This window comes from Parasteatoda tepidariorum, chromosome 10 (genome assembly GCF_982258835.1).
Source record: "Parasteatoda tepidariorum strain Cologne lab strain chromosome 10, Ptep-v5.0, whole genome shotgun sequence".
In the NCBI taxonomy this organism is placed as follows: Eukaryota; Metazoa; Arthropoda; class Arachnida; order Araneae; family Theridiidae; genus Parasteatoda; species Parasteatoda tepidariorum.
This window is the reverse complement of record NC_141764.1, coordinates 14,573,573-14,587,217: the sequence shown is the minus strand read 5'-3', so window position 1 is coordinate 14,587,217 and position 13,645 is coordinate 14,573,573. Positions and strand designations below refer to the sequence as shown.

The 13,645-nt window shown below is 28.0% G+C and overlaps 1 protein-coding gene across 8 annotated transcripts in view; it reads left to right on the top strand.

Moving 5' to 3' along the window:
• Positions 1-8,524, top strand: part of LOC107439400 (pre-mRNA-splicing factor SLU7) — a 40,469-nt gene extending 31,945 nt beyond the window's left edge. For 2 of the 8 annotated variants that reach the window (XM_087153849.1, XM_087153848.1), the window contains exons 13-14: positions 550-660; positions 5,958-6,198. In XM_087153849.1, the coding sequence (XP_087009975.1) occupies positions 550-660; positions 5,958-5,990 (144 nt within the window). In that variant the 3' untranslated portion in view covers positions 5,991-6,198. Of the gene's footprint in view, positions 1-522; positions 661-5,957; positions 6,199-8,049 lie in introns of those variants that run through there. The other 6 variants (XM_087153847.1, XM_087153846.1, XM_087153851.1 and 3 more) reach the window with 4 other exon arrangements.
• The last annotated feature ends 5,121 nt before the right edge of the window (positions 8,525-13,645 follow it).

The window sequence follows — 13,645 nt, the reverse complement described above, 5'->3', positions numbered from 1 at the left end:
AAAGCTTTTACCCAGATCAAAGGCAATTTTTTTGAGCTTAAGGTTTACTTTGCAATCCTTATTTATATTGAAGATCTTTACCAATATCAAACTCTATAACGAAGAATTTTGATTTGATCCTTGGTGACAGCTTGTAACTACATTCTCACAATCATTCTGTTTGTTACAAATGGAGACTAAACATCCGCGACCCCTGTCTAACAATAGGCAGTTTCGGCAGTAAGTTATTTATTTTATGAAAGTTTTATTTACTTTTTAAGTACTTTTTTTTTTTACTTTTAAAGTATTATTATCTTTTGCAGTAACCTTTTAGTTGTTGTAGAGTTACATTTTTATTATCTTTGGCGTGACAATAAATATATTAGTTCTTTATTAAATTATTTTTTTCAAATAAGGAATAATAAGTTCATAAGCAAAACTTGTAGTCAATATTTAGGCAGTTAATCAATTCAAAAATCTAAATAAAAATAGCCTGTTTGTTATGTTATTGTGGTTCAAAAACCTTATTTTTATATCATACAGTGTTTCAAAGCTCTAATCGTTTTTAAGGATCAAATTAAGAAAAAGAAGCACAAGAAAGATAAGAAGAAAAAAAAGAAGCACTATTCTTCGAGCAGCGAAGGTGATTCTGAAGCAGAGAAAGTAAAGAAATTGAAAAAGGTTTGTATCTTATATAATTTAATTATATGATTTTATTCTGCTTTTTAACAAAGGATGTTAATGTTTGACATACTGTAAAATATAGTATTTTTTTTTTATTCTAACAAGTTAAGATTAAAAGCGTCTAAACGTGAGCCTTTTAATTTTTTTTTTCTGTATATGTCGACATGAAGTATCATAGATTGAATTGATTTTGCTTAGTCTTCTAATTTTTAACTCACTTGATATTGTTCTTCTTACAAAAACTAAATTAACTGTTGCAATCTAAAATCAACTTATTATTTACCTTATGTATTTTGTTGTGGCCACTAAAGCCTACTTTTTCCAGCAGTTTTCCTAAAAGTTAGTACATTTGTAAATTAGTTTTAACTCTAAACAACCGTAAACTCCTGTAGTTCAAAACTCAGTGTTTTTCTGAAAAATTATTTCTAATTATGTATCTCAAGTCTCTCAATCCCTATTTAAAATTTCAAAGTTAAAAGGCTCTAACTATGAAAACTACACTTGAGAAAATTTATCATCATGTGTTTTTGAAACTGTATATAACTAGTAAATTAAAACTGATTTTTAAAAATTTAATTTAGATTATGATTAGGTCAAGATGTCATTTATAAATTTAGTGAAATTTCGACAATTGAGCTGAACATTCTGTGGCAAAGTTTGCTATCCATGTCTCTTATAATTATATTAATAATTTTTTGAAGTAGAAATTTTTTTTTCTGATTAAAGCTTAGTTATTACATGAAAGATTGAAAATTTTCAAATGCCATATTTTCAGCCCTTTTGCTTTATTAGTGATATTATATTAAATTCACTTAATATACTTGCTGTAAATTCTTACTTAATTTTATATTTTTCATCCGCAGTATTAGTTAATAAATTTACTGTAAAGTGCGCAAAAGAATTAACAGACCACCCTGAATAACTTTTAACTTCATGTTCTAGAACTCAAATATGCTAATTAATTAAGGCAGGCAGAGTTATCAGTTATGAAAACAGACACAAAAAACGTACTTTTTCTGAATAAACATACTTTTTTTCCCCCAACGTTTATTAAAAGTGTTTTTAAGAAATTGGTTACAGTATAGCTTGATTTGCTGTCATTGAAAGTTATGAAATATTTTTAACCAGCTAAAGATGATATTTCCATTTGCCTTCAGACATCAAAATGTATGAGATGTAGTAGTTATTTGTGAATTCCTTGGGAAACTATGTTGCAATTTGTTTTGATTGGAAATAAATTTTATAGACCTTTATGGCAGTCTAAATTTTAAACAACAGAAGTCTAAATTTTTAGCTTGAGGAAATATAAGTTTCCTTTTCGGAAAGTGGTCATTAGAACACACCCATCAGTTTCCATAATTTTAATTCTCTTTTCTGTGAAAATCGCTGTTGCTCTGCTTTAAATTGCTTTTGATATAAAAATCGCTAATTCCAGGACATAAAGCACATTTTTAAGATGAATTGTTTCTGATAAACAGTTATCCAAATTGACCCTTTGCCGATGACTTCAGCGTTTCGATCCACATCCAATTCTACAAAACAATGGAAAAACTAACAAAACAATTTGCTAGTTTTTCCATTTCGTAAAAGAGTTTTACGTCATTACCCATGTTAGAAGTTGAGACACTATCTATGCACCAAGGGTTTCCTCATTGCGGATGTTTGTAGATGCTGGTGATGCACTTGATGAGTGACAATTAAATTAAATTTTATTTTTCTATTGACTATTTTCTTTCAGCCTTTAGGTGCTCTGTGTCTTGGTTTAGAACAAAACAGCAATTGCATTTTATCCAAAATAATCTGCGGTTAGAACCTTAATTGTTTTCACTCCTAGATCAATTTAGCTTTTTTTTTTAAATTTAAGAGTAGAATGTAACTTGCTATTCAGGATAGTTGCACTGTGTCTGGGCTTCGAACAAAACAGTAATTACATTTTATACAAAATAATTTGTTCTTTGAACTATAACTCTTTTTGTTTTCACTCATAGTTCAATTTCAGTAGCTTTTTTTTTTTAATATATTTTTTTGATTTGTTGAAGAAAAGATTGTAGCTTGCGATTCAGGATTTGAAGATTATTCCTCCTTGCATTTCAACTCTTCTAAAAACTTAATTTTCATCATTTCCAGTGTAGCTTAGCAAATTTTTGTATGAATCGGGAAAACTATATAACAGTAAAATAGTCAGTAAATTATCAGTCTTAATTTTCAGTTCTTTCAATATCTCATTTATATGATTACTTAGTTTTGTTTTGCTCACTTTTATGAAGAGCAGTTGTTTCTGCATTTCTAGCAGGATCTTTCTCAGTTTTTATGTTTTTTTCAGTTCATGTCACAGTTTTTGTGAAGTTGAATAGCTTTTTACTCGAGATAATTCATTAGAATTAATTAAATTAAATTTTTTTTATCAAAATTGCTTCCACCTGGAGTTTTCCTGAATCAAAATTTTCTCTTGAGGGTTTTTCGATCGAGGAGCAGTTGCCATTTTTGCGCTTTGTTTTGCTGCTCAGCAGCATGCTTGTCTCCTTGTCTTTTGTTAATGGTGTCAGCTTTTGGTTGCCCTATGAACTTTCCCTTTATGTACAGTAGGATGCATTACTCTGGTCTTTTAGCTGAGCTCCAGCACAAACATTTCTCTCCTACATTTTTCACACCAGATTATTGTTCATCTCTCTGATGTTTTGAAAGCTAAAATTTCTAGCAAATTTTAGGTTTTGTAGTCATAGTTTTCGATTGATATATGGCGTTTTAATCGATTTAGAAATATGTTAGATGTGTTAACTACATTATTACGACAGGTTAATATTGTTATCCTATTTGTTCTTTCAAGTTATGTACAAAGGATATATTAATTTTTTATCATTTATAATCAAATTGTTACATTTAGTTTTTGCTGCTAATAAATAAAATTTAGTTCTACAGGTTTTATTGATTATGAATAAACATCGTGATTCACATTAAACTGATTCTTGATTTATGGATTGGAATTCATATAAAATGTTCTACGAATTGCGATTTAATGAAAGTGATTAATGAATCACATATAAAATATTAAGGTATTTTATAAATCACACATTATGATTCACATTTAAGTGATTTATCAATCACACGTCATGATTTCAATTAAAGTTATTTTTGAATCATATAACGGGATACGTATTTAAGTCATTTATATTAAGTATTAAGAATTATGCCTCACAATTCTTATTTTAGTAGTTTACAAATCACGCATTGCAATTCACTTAAGAGAGATTTAAGAATTACCACTCACAATTCTCATCGAAATGATTTAAGAATCACACATTATCTATATTATATATTGTTCTATATTAATCACCTTTTGAATTGCAATTTTCATCATAATGATAACTAATCACATGAAAACTATTAGCTAATCATGCAACAGAATTCACATTAAAGTGATTTATGTATCACATATTGTGATTTGTGGATATATTTTAAAGAAAATAAAGCTTGGTAAGTCTTAGTTATCTGTAAAATATTGTTCTACTATAGACTTTATTATGTTCAAAATACATTACTGATATTCTGAAGTAACAAAATAGATAATTTGTTATTAAAATTGAAACAGATATATTTTGATATTTTATCTAATTTTTCTGTAACCTAAAATTTGATCTAACATATTAAAAGAAAGTATTTATATTTTAATAACCGTACAATCACGCAAACTTTATCAATTATTTACTATACTTGTTTAATATAATATGCATTATTAATTAAATGTTTCAGGAAGAGTTCACTGATGCTAATTTTTAAATGTTGGCTAGTATCGTTCGTATGTCAATAAGAATTTTTTTTTTGTCAATTGGAATTTTTTTAAATGATTTAAAACAGCAATGTAACTATCAACCATTTGTATTATTAGCTGATAAATTTAAAAAAAAAAATTTTAGCAAATAAAATATAAATTAAAAATATACAATTACTGCTTTTACGTAATTGTAAAATTTGGTTTAGCATATAACTGTAATACCGAATAGGTCCTTGAAAAATTTGATTTTTGATCCTTGAAAGTCATTGAAAAGTCCTTGAATTTTTTTAAAAAAATTGAGTGGGAACTCTGTACATGTATTTATTTTAAAATACATTTATTTTGAACAATGTCAATATTTATGATTTTCAATTCATTTTATATTTAAGTTTTTCTGTTTCATCATCTTCCTTCTCTTATATATCTTTAGATGTAATTTTTTACCATTTCTGATTCTTTCCAATCACCAAATACTGCAAGGTTACAGTCTGGGGTAACTACATAAGTACCAGTTTCTTTTAAATTTGTTAAATTAATGGAACTTTCCAGCTCATGAGCAGATATTCTTATCTGTACATATCTTGCATATTCTTTTCTTTAAGAAAGGATAATTCAGGCAAATTCTTTTCAAACTCGTTCCTAATTGGAGTTGCAAGGAATAATTCATAAAATTGTTCATGAAAAGTTTTTAAGATTTAAAATTCAAAAATGAATTTAAAATTTTACCAGAATTCAATAAATAAAATTTATGATCATCAACATTATGTTGCGAAATCGAGGTTCATATAAAATGTTTTTTTTTTGTTACTACTAGCTACCTAACAAATGCATAGAGTATTTTTTTGTGGTATTGAAAAGTTCATAATATCGAAATTCATTATATCGAGTTAAGGAATCCAGATACTGATTCGTAATATCGAGGTCCCTACCCCTATATAACAAATACCTCTAAGGGAATTTAAATTTTTTGTGATATTAAAAAGTTCATAGTATCAAAATTTGTTACATTAGGATTAAATCCTTCTTCTTTTGACTAGAAGATTGGAGTCCCACTTGACCAATTAAAAATCTGTATGGAATTGTAAGTTATGTATTAGGGATGAACTCAGTCCCGTCTTGGCTCAAACTCGAGCTCCTTTGCTGAAAAAAGGTTTCGGGTAAACTCGTACTCACAATAAAATGTTCATAAACTTTTTACTATTTTTAAAAAATATTTAGTGCAGTTATCAGGGGTCTGTTTGTAGGATTTATAGTTAATACATATATAAGATTAAAATTAAATTTTTTTTTATTGTGTCTCCGAAATATGTAGGCCCTCGATATAATAATATATACCTCTACAATAATATATTTATTTGGTCCCTGAAATATAGTTGTAGTGAAGTTTTACTGTATCTTGGGTTTGGGCTTTAAGTAATCCTATTTATTCCGGGCCTCCAAACAGGCACCCGAATTGGTCTGTATGTACATCTCTAATGTAAGTGGTGTTAAAATAAATTAATTGGGAATATTTATTTCACAGCTTATGCATGGCAAGCCTATGAAAAGGGAGTAGAGGTGAACTTGCTGGCAGAACCCACAAAAGCAGAACTTCTTCATCAGGAATTCAAAGTGAAGAAGGGAGAAGTGAAGGACAACATTAAGAACAGCATCATTGATACTTATGGGGGAGAAGAATGTTTGGAAGCTCCCCTGAAACAGTTGATATTCTTTCAATCTGTAAGACATACTTCATACAATAAAATTCATTTGCTTTAATCATACATTACACTGCTGCATTCATTTGCAACACACACATAAAACCTCTCCTTTGTCTTAAAGTGTTATTGAATGCTCTTCTAAATCCTTCAGAAGTTGACCAAGAAGAAAAAACTTTACATAAAATTTTCTTTGACATTATCAGGGGTCGTATTCCCCCTAAAATTCATAAAATTCCTTAAACTATGTGCAAACCCTAAAATTCCTAAAAATCTGATAAAATTTTGTTGGTGTTCCTAAAAAATTAGAGTTATAGGCTAAATATAAATAAAAAAGCAATAATCAAAAATATAAGAATTTAACTACTTTAGATAAAACTGTTTTAATTTTGCCACATGGGAATTCTGATCCTTTGAGAGGTTTTTCGATAAATAAAGCAATGCTTAATGTGAGTCACCATGAGAATACTATTATGTCTCTTAGACTAATCAAAGATACCATTCGAAATTATGGAGGAGAGTTGAAGATCACCACAACACTATTGAGGGCAGTAAAAGAATCTCACAAATCATATCAAGAATATATCAGAAAAATGATCATGATTAATTTGTTTTTTTCTAACTTCTAATATAAATTGCTGATTTGAAATCTAATAATATCACACAATAGTTTTTCTTAATAAAGTAAGGTAAAGGGTAATAATAAAGTTTTGATTAAGAAGGTAAAAATTAAATAAAAATCCAAGTTTGTGTTAATTTATTTTTTCTCTTGATTTATTCTCACTTTTGCCAGTTCCTGAATTATGCACTTAATTTCTGATAGGTAATATGTAAAGTTGAAATTTCATTTTTACTCTTTAGAGATTTCATTCTTGACTTAATAAATTTCAGAGCTTTATTTTATGGCTTGCAATTTTTTGATACATGTGGATGAATTGTAATAATCTTCTGTTATTTAATAAACTATCGTGTGATCTGTTTTTATCCTAGCAAAATCATATATTACCATTACCCCTAAAATTTACTTAAAATTTTTTGAAAAAACTTCCTAAAATTACCCTAAAATTTTAAAAAACTTTGCTGCTACCCCTGCATTATCATATGTAGGCCGCGATGGCTCAGTAGCTAAGGCACTGAACTGTCATTCTAAAGAACTGGGGTTCAATCCTCAGTGATGGGTTCTCACCCAGTTTCAGATCGATGGGCAGTGCTGACCACATTGCCACAATCAAGCCGTTGGCCACGAAATTGTGAAGCCTTAACCTCCATGACCAGCTTAAAGGTGTTTATTTCCGACATTCGTTTTTTAAAAGCCCTTAAAGAAGTTTTTTTTTTTTATTGGGCGTTTTTAAAAAGTGCTTAATTTTCCCTTTTAGAAAGTGTGATTTTTTTTCTTAACACATCGATTTTCGCCACATATTATGCAAGAGCATGTTTTTCAAATTGTTCTATTCAACATTTTCACAATTCATTCACCATTCTATTTGGGCAAATAGGTGGTCCATAGTGTATGAAAGCACCAATCATGTAACATGTTTAATGAAATACTGCGTGTGCTTCTACTAAACTGAGTCCGGTGAGATTATTGCACTCTCCTGTACAACTCTGCTGCATTTCCCAAGATATTCTCAATTTCAGGCTTCATTTTCCACTCTGATAACGAACCGAAATATCTCTCAATCATTTTGCAATGGCTAATATAATCGAGAAAAGAGTTCTTAGTCAGAAATTATTTTGCATTTTGTTAATATATATAGTCCTTAAAATGTGCTTATTTTTTGTTGAAAAATTTGGCCCTGAAAAAATTCTGAGATGAAAATAAAAAATTTAACTCAAAATCCCGCTCTTAAGTGATTAAATCTTTATCCATTGCTTTTGAAGAATTATATGTCTAATTAATGCAATACTTTTTCTCAGAACACAAGTAAAGCAGCCCGGAGCACCAACCCAGGCAAAATGATCCACCTTCTACCAATCACTTTCAGGATGGTACGAAAGAAGAAAATTATGAAACAAAACACGATTCAATTGCACAGACTGCAAATCAAAGTGAACTGTGTCAGAATGGATCATCAAGCAAAAAAAGTATCTCCATGGACGATATAGACAACTTTCTGTGTGACGATATGGGGGAGTAAGAAACAATGGCTGCCGATGACGACATATTGCTAGAAATCAATAAGTTTTTAGAAAGCTGATATTCAAATGTTTCCATCTTTTGTACATACTTTTCACAATTTATTATGAATATGTCGTTTTTAACATATCATTTTTAAAGTTTTTTTCTCTTTTGAAACAAAGGAAGAAAAGTTAAAGGGGTCCATGACACATTTTTTAAAACTATTTTTAAAAATGCATGTATTTTTCTTATACTATTAAATCATACAAAAAGTACTATGATTCATTTTTAAAAATTCTCATTTTAACTGAGAATATTCTCCATTATTAACACTAGAAAGACTGAAACTTGATATACCTATATTGCCCTAAAGCAGTAATAATGACCGCATTGTGAAAGAATAACTAATGTCTCAAGAAATGTAATTTTTTTAAAATATTATTTACAGTTATTAGTAAATATTAACAATTAAAATAATGTATGCATCATTATTTGTGCATTTTTGCAAAGGAAAAAGCAGTCAAAATGACTTTGGCAATCTAGTGTTAAAATTTTTTTGACTTATTTTAAAATTTATATATCTAGCCCTAAGAATGTTTAAAAAAAATATTCTAAAATTTTATTTCATACTTTTCCTATGTTAATTTTTTTTTAAATAATTGCAAAATATAGTCTAAAAATATTTTACAAATTTCCAGAAGACCATAAAATATACATTGCTGCCAAATCTACTGGATTTTGCCAGTTTCTCCTGGTCTACTGGTTTTATAAAAATTCTCCTGGTTTTTGTACATTTCAGGAAACTCCCTAAAATTGAGAAAGTTTCCTAAAAATATCCCTATTGAAATAGAATTTTTGTACAGATTATTGCTTGATTTAATATTTAAATAAGTATTACTAATATATAAGGAAGCACCTCATATATAGAAATCGGTATAAATTTTTTTTTGTTGTTTAAAATTGTTCAGTTTATCTTTATTTAGAACTCTCTTTCTAAATTAATGAAAAAATCATATTTCTTATGAATTAAATGTCTATTAATATTTAAAATAATGAATAAACCTAATTCACAACGTTTCAAGCATATTTAATGCCGTTCGTGAGCGGAAAATATTGCAGTTTATCTATTTTGATGTCTATAAAAATCCCTAAAATTCCCTAATGGTAAAATGTTTAGTACATTATGCAACAATTATTATGAAATATATCTTTCCTAAAATCTACTGGATTTTTTTCTATCTATGTCATCAGCTATGAATATATGTGTGTTTAAATTTCATATAGTTATCTTTCAGTCTTATCTATTCATACAATTAAGATTTGTTATTTTTAAGTTAGGAAAAATTGCAAGAAGTTAAATATATGTTTTTATGTCCATGTTACATATTTTAATGAATTTTTTCTATATTACATGGGGAAGGAATTAAGGGTAGAAAACCTCATTTTCTAACTGATCTGTACTCATGTCCATAAATTAAAGATAAAACCAAATAAAGGTTCAGGAAATGTGATTTATTCATGAAACCCATCTATTAACCAAGAGATAAAATACATAAAAGCTGGTGTGTGTAAGATACTATTCATAAAAACTATGATTTTTGCTTCCTGAAGCAATTATAAAAAATATCTTCGTTACAAAAATTTAATATTAAAGGGTTGGTTGGTATTATGGCTCATACATTGTGCAGGGGATGGACAAAATAATGGAAGAAATACTTGTATACTAAAATTTTTTCATATGTCTCAAGAAATATTTAAAGAATCATTTTAACTTCAGAAATGTTTAGATCATGCGATTTCGCATGCTTACCAATGAGGTTTTAGGGACTAATAATAAATTACAAACAGAAAATAGTGCTTTTAAACACCCTACGCCAGTGTTTCCCAAAGTGTGGTACGCGTACCCCCAGGGGTACGGGAACAGTTTAGCAGGGGTACGCGTTCTTTTGCGAAATATCTTGCAACAAACAAAAACTTCAAAAAATTTTATTTAAAAACAAAGCTAGCCGTGAAAATTTACGATTACGTATTTTTCTATTGGCTATTTTTTGCAGTTATCAGTTAATAATTAGTGGTGTCAAGAGTCAGGTGTGACTTTTAAATTTTGTGCAATTTTTTATAGTAAAAAATACATTCATTTTGTTATTAGTGGTACACAGCGTTACGAAAAATTTAGAAAGGGTACACAAAAGTCATAAGTTTGGGAAACACTGCCCTACGCTAAAACGTGTAGCAATAAATTTGTAACTTATATCAATTATTTTGGTTATTATATGTAACAATTGCACAAAAGTTTAACCTAGCTTAAATATTTAGGGAAATAAGGACATTTTTATTTTTAAAAAAAATTGCTTTTTTTGTGTCTTACGTTCATATGATTGGCCTGCCAACATAAAGACCAATATTTCCTAAATGTCTGTACACAGTTTGCCTAGAAACACTAGTACCTGTGGCTGCAGGTAACTGATGAGACATTTCGAATGCTGTGCTCCCTGCCAAATACTGGTCTTCATTTGGTGTTGTAACTCAGGAGTGATCCATACTCGTAGGTTGCCATTCCACTGGGAAAACCTGGAAAACACGAGGAATTTAAAAATCACCTAAAATAACAGGGAAAAATTCAGGAAATTTTGAGTAAGTTGGTAACCTCTCGAAGTGCTATCTATGGGATACTTAACGGTAATATTTCAGCTATATTAAACTAGTTCATTATTTGTTTTAAGTATGTTCAGCTGTTCCTTTTTTCTCTAAGTTTTTTCCGCAATTATAACTAGTATACTTAGCCCAATAAAGCTCATAATAGAGCACACTGATTGTGTTTTTTCCTTTCAATATATTCTGTGGATAAATACGTGCAGGGAAAACACATGGAGTTTTGTTTCCAGATTTGACTGGAAACCCTGGTACTGTAATATCTACTGACGTTTCCATCATCTTGGAATTATTGCCAAAGCTTAAAGATGACACCATGGGCAATTCCAAGTTCCTCTATACCTCATTTCACTAATTATACCGTTTAAAAACTTATTCACATGTGTCCTAACTATGCTGTTATGGCACTGACCAGCTCACAGAATGCTTGTGAAAAATTTTACTTCTTTGCCACCATTCCTTATATATCATCGCGTACACCCTCGTCATTTTAACGTACTATCTGGGGGAGTACATAGACTCTATCTTAGACTTGGCACTATGAAGAGAAATTTGGATATTTAAAATCAATCATTTCATTTTAATTTATTTATTCTAATTCAAATAAATAATGCATTAATAATTGCGATAGGAAGGCAGAATTTAGAATTATTAACTTACAGACTTACCTCATTGAAATAAAATTTATATTAATAATATAAGAAAATAACTCACCATCTTACAATAATTCTATTCAAAGTTTAGATATGGGTCATTATTATTTGTTAAAAAAATGGAAAAAAAATACTAAAATATTAAAAAAAAAAAAAAAAAAATTTCTTGTGAGCCATATAGTGTTATTTTTTTTTTTGGAGTTTCCGCTTATATACTCCACTTCTTGTAATTTGCATTTGTTCATGAATAATTGTACTGGTGAAATGTTTAGATTTCCTTGTGAATCTGAATTATTCTTAATTTATAGACATGAGTGTATGTAACTTTGAACTTGCATATTAACTGAGATTAAAATCTTAGTTTTTTCACTATAATTTTGTCTAATGAAGTTAAAAATATTTTTTTTAATTATTTTAGTGAAAAATCAGAAAAGAATATTTATTTTTTATTGAAAAAGTTATGTACTAAACTCATACCGGCCAAGTCTCCAGTTTTTTAACGAAGACTGCTGTATTTTACGACTTTCTCTAGTTTACCCCTATATTCTCAAATTTCTCCGTATTTATTGAAGAATTTTTTTTTAAAAATTATCTGCTGGTGGCAAAAATACTTCTCTTATTCCTCAACAGATAGTGCTATTGCCAGTACTGCACTATGTTGAATGTTAATAGTTTAAGTAATTATAAATAATGTTTTAAAAATGTCTTCTTTTAATTAAGATTTATATACATATTTTGAATTCCTATTTTATGCATGATGTATCAAAACTTTACTCATAGTCTAAAAAATGTTACTAGTAAAATCTGCATTATTTTATTTCTCCAATGTTGGCAAGTAAACATAATTTTTTCAATAGATTTAATTGTAAAGGAGAAAAAAGGTCCTAATTTATCAAAATTTGTATGTCTTGGACCCTCTTAAAAGATAAAAATGTGAACTCTGATATGTATATAGTCCTATTGTGTTGTAAAAATTAATTTTGTTGTTCGTTATAAGTACAAGAATTGTTCAGTTCAAAAATACAAACTATGTGTTACAACGAAATCATTTGATAGATATGCAGGTTGGTAAAAAAATATTTTGTGCACTAGACACAATCATTTTTTCAATCTTAGGTTTGAAACATTTGTAAATAAAAGAATTTTGTTTCGTATTGATTTTTACTAGTTAGATAGCTGCCAACTCTCGATTGTCTCTTTTTGTTTTTATATATTTTAGAAAATTCCCTAAAATCGGGACATTTTCTGGAGAGAAAAAAATTTCCTATGAAATAGATTTATTTGATTGTGCTTACATTTTACTACTAATCTGCCGCCTTATCTATAATCAGCAATTTGAAGCTTTCCTTTTAAATATTATAAAATTATGTAATTTTTCTTTATTCAAAACTCTAAAGCAACAGCAAAAAAAAAAAGCCCCTAAAACCATCAAAACCTACCGTAAAATAAAAAAATGTAATTTGTTACTTGTATTTATAAATTTATGAGAAATAAGGTAATATAATCAAATTATAAGCATAATTTGTGATTGAATAAATTGAAATGCCAAAAAATAAATTATGAAACTATGTAATTTTTCTTTATTCAAAACTCTATTTTTAAATTAAAGAGCATTTTATAACCGAAGCTAGGATGTTGACATAAAAAAAAAAAACTAAAACCATCAAAAATGACCTTAAAATAAAAAATGTCATAAAAATTTTCAAAATTATATTTAATAATTTCTTTTTTTTTTTTCTTTTTTTACTTGTATTTATAAATTTAATAAAAAATGAGGTAATATCATTAAAATATTCACGTAATCTGTGATTGGGTAAATTTATATGCTAATAAATAAATGATGTAGATAGATAAAAATTTTTCAATTTTTGGTTACAATCTCAACAAACATTTAAATTTCATTGCATTATCAAACGTTTTTCTTAAATCTCGAAATTTTCTGTTCAACAGTAGCACTTAGTATTGGATTTATTTGAAATAACATGATTCAATGTAAAACTTACACTAGTTTTGAAAAAGAAATATGAAAATTATGATTCAAAATTCATAAAAATTGTTTAAAAAGAAAAAATATGACTAATAAAGCATA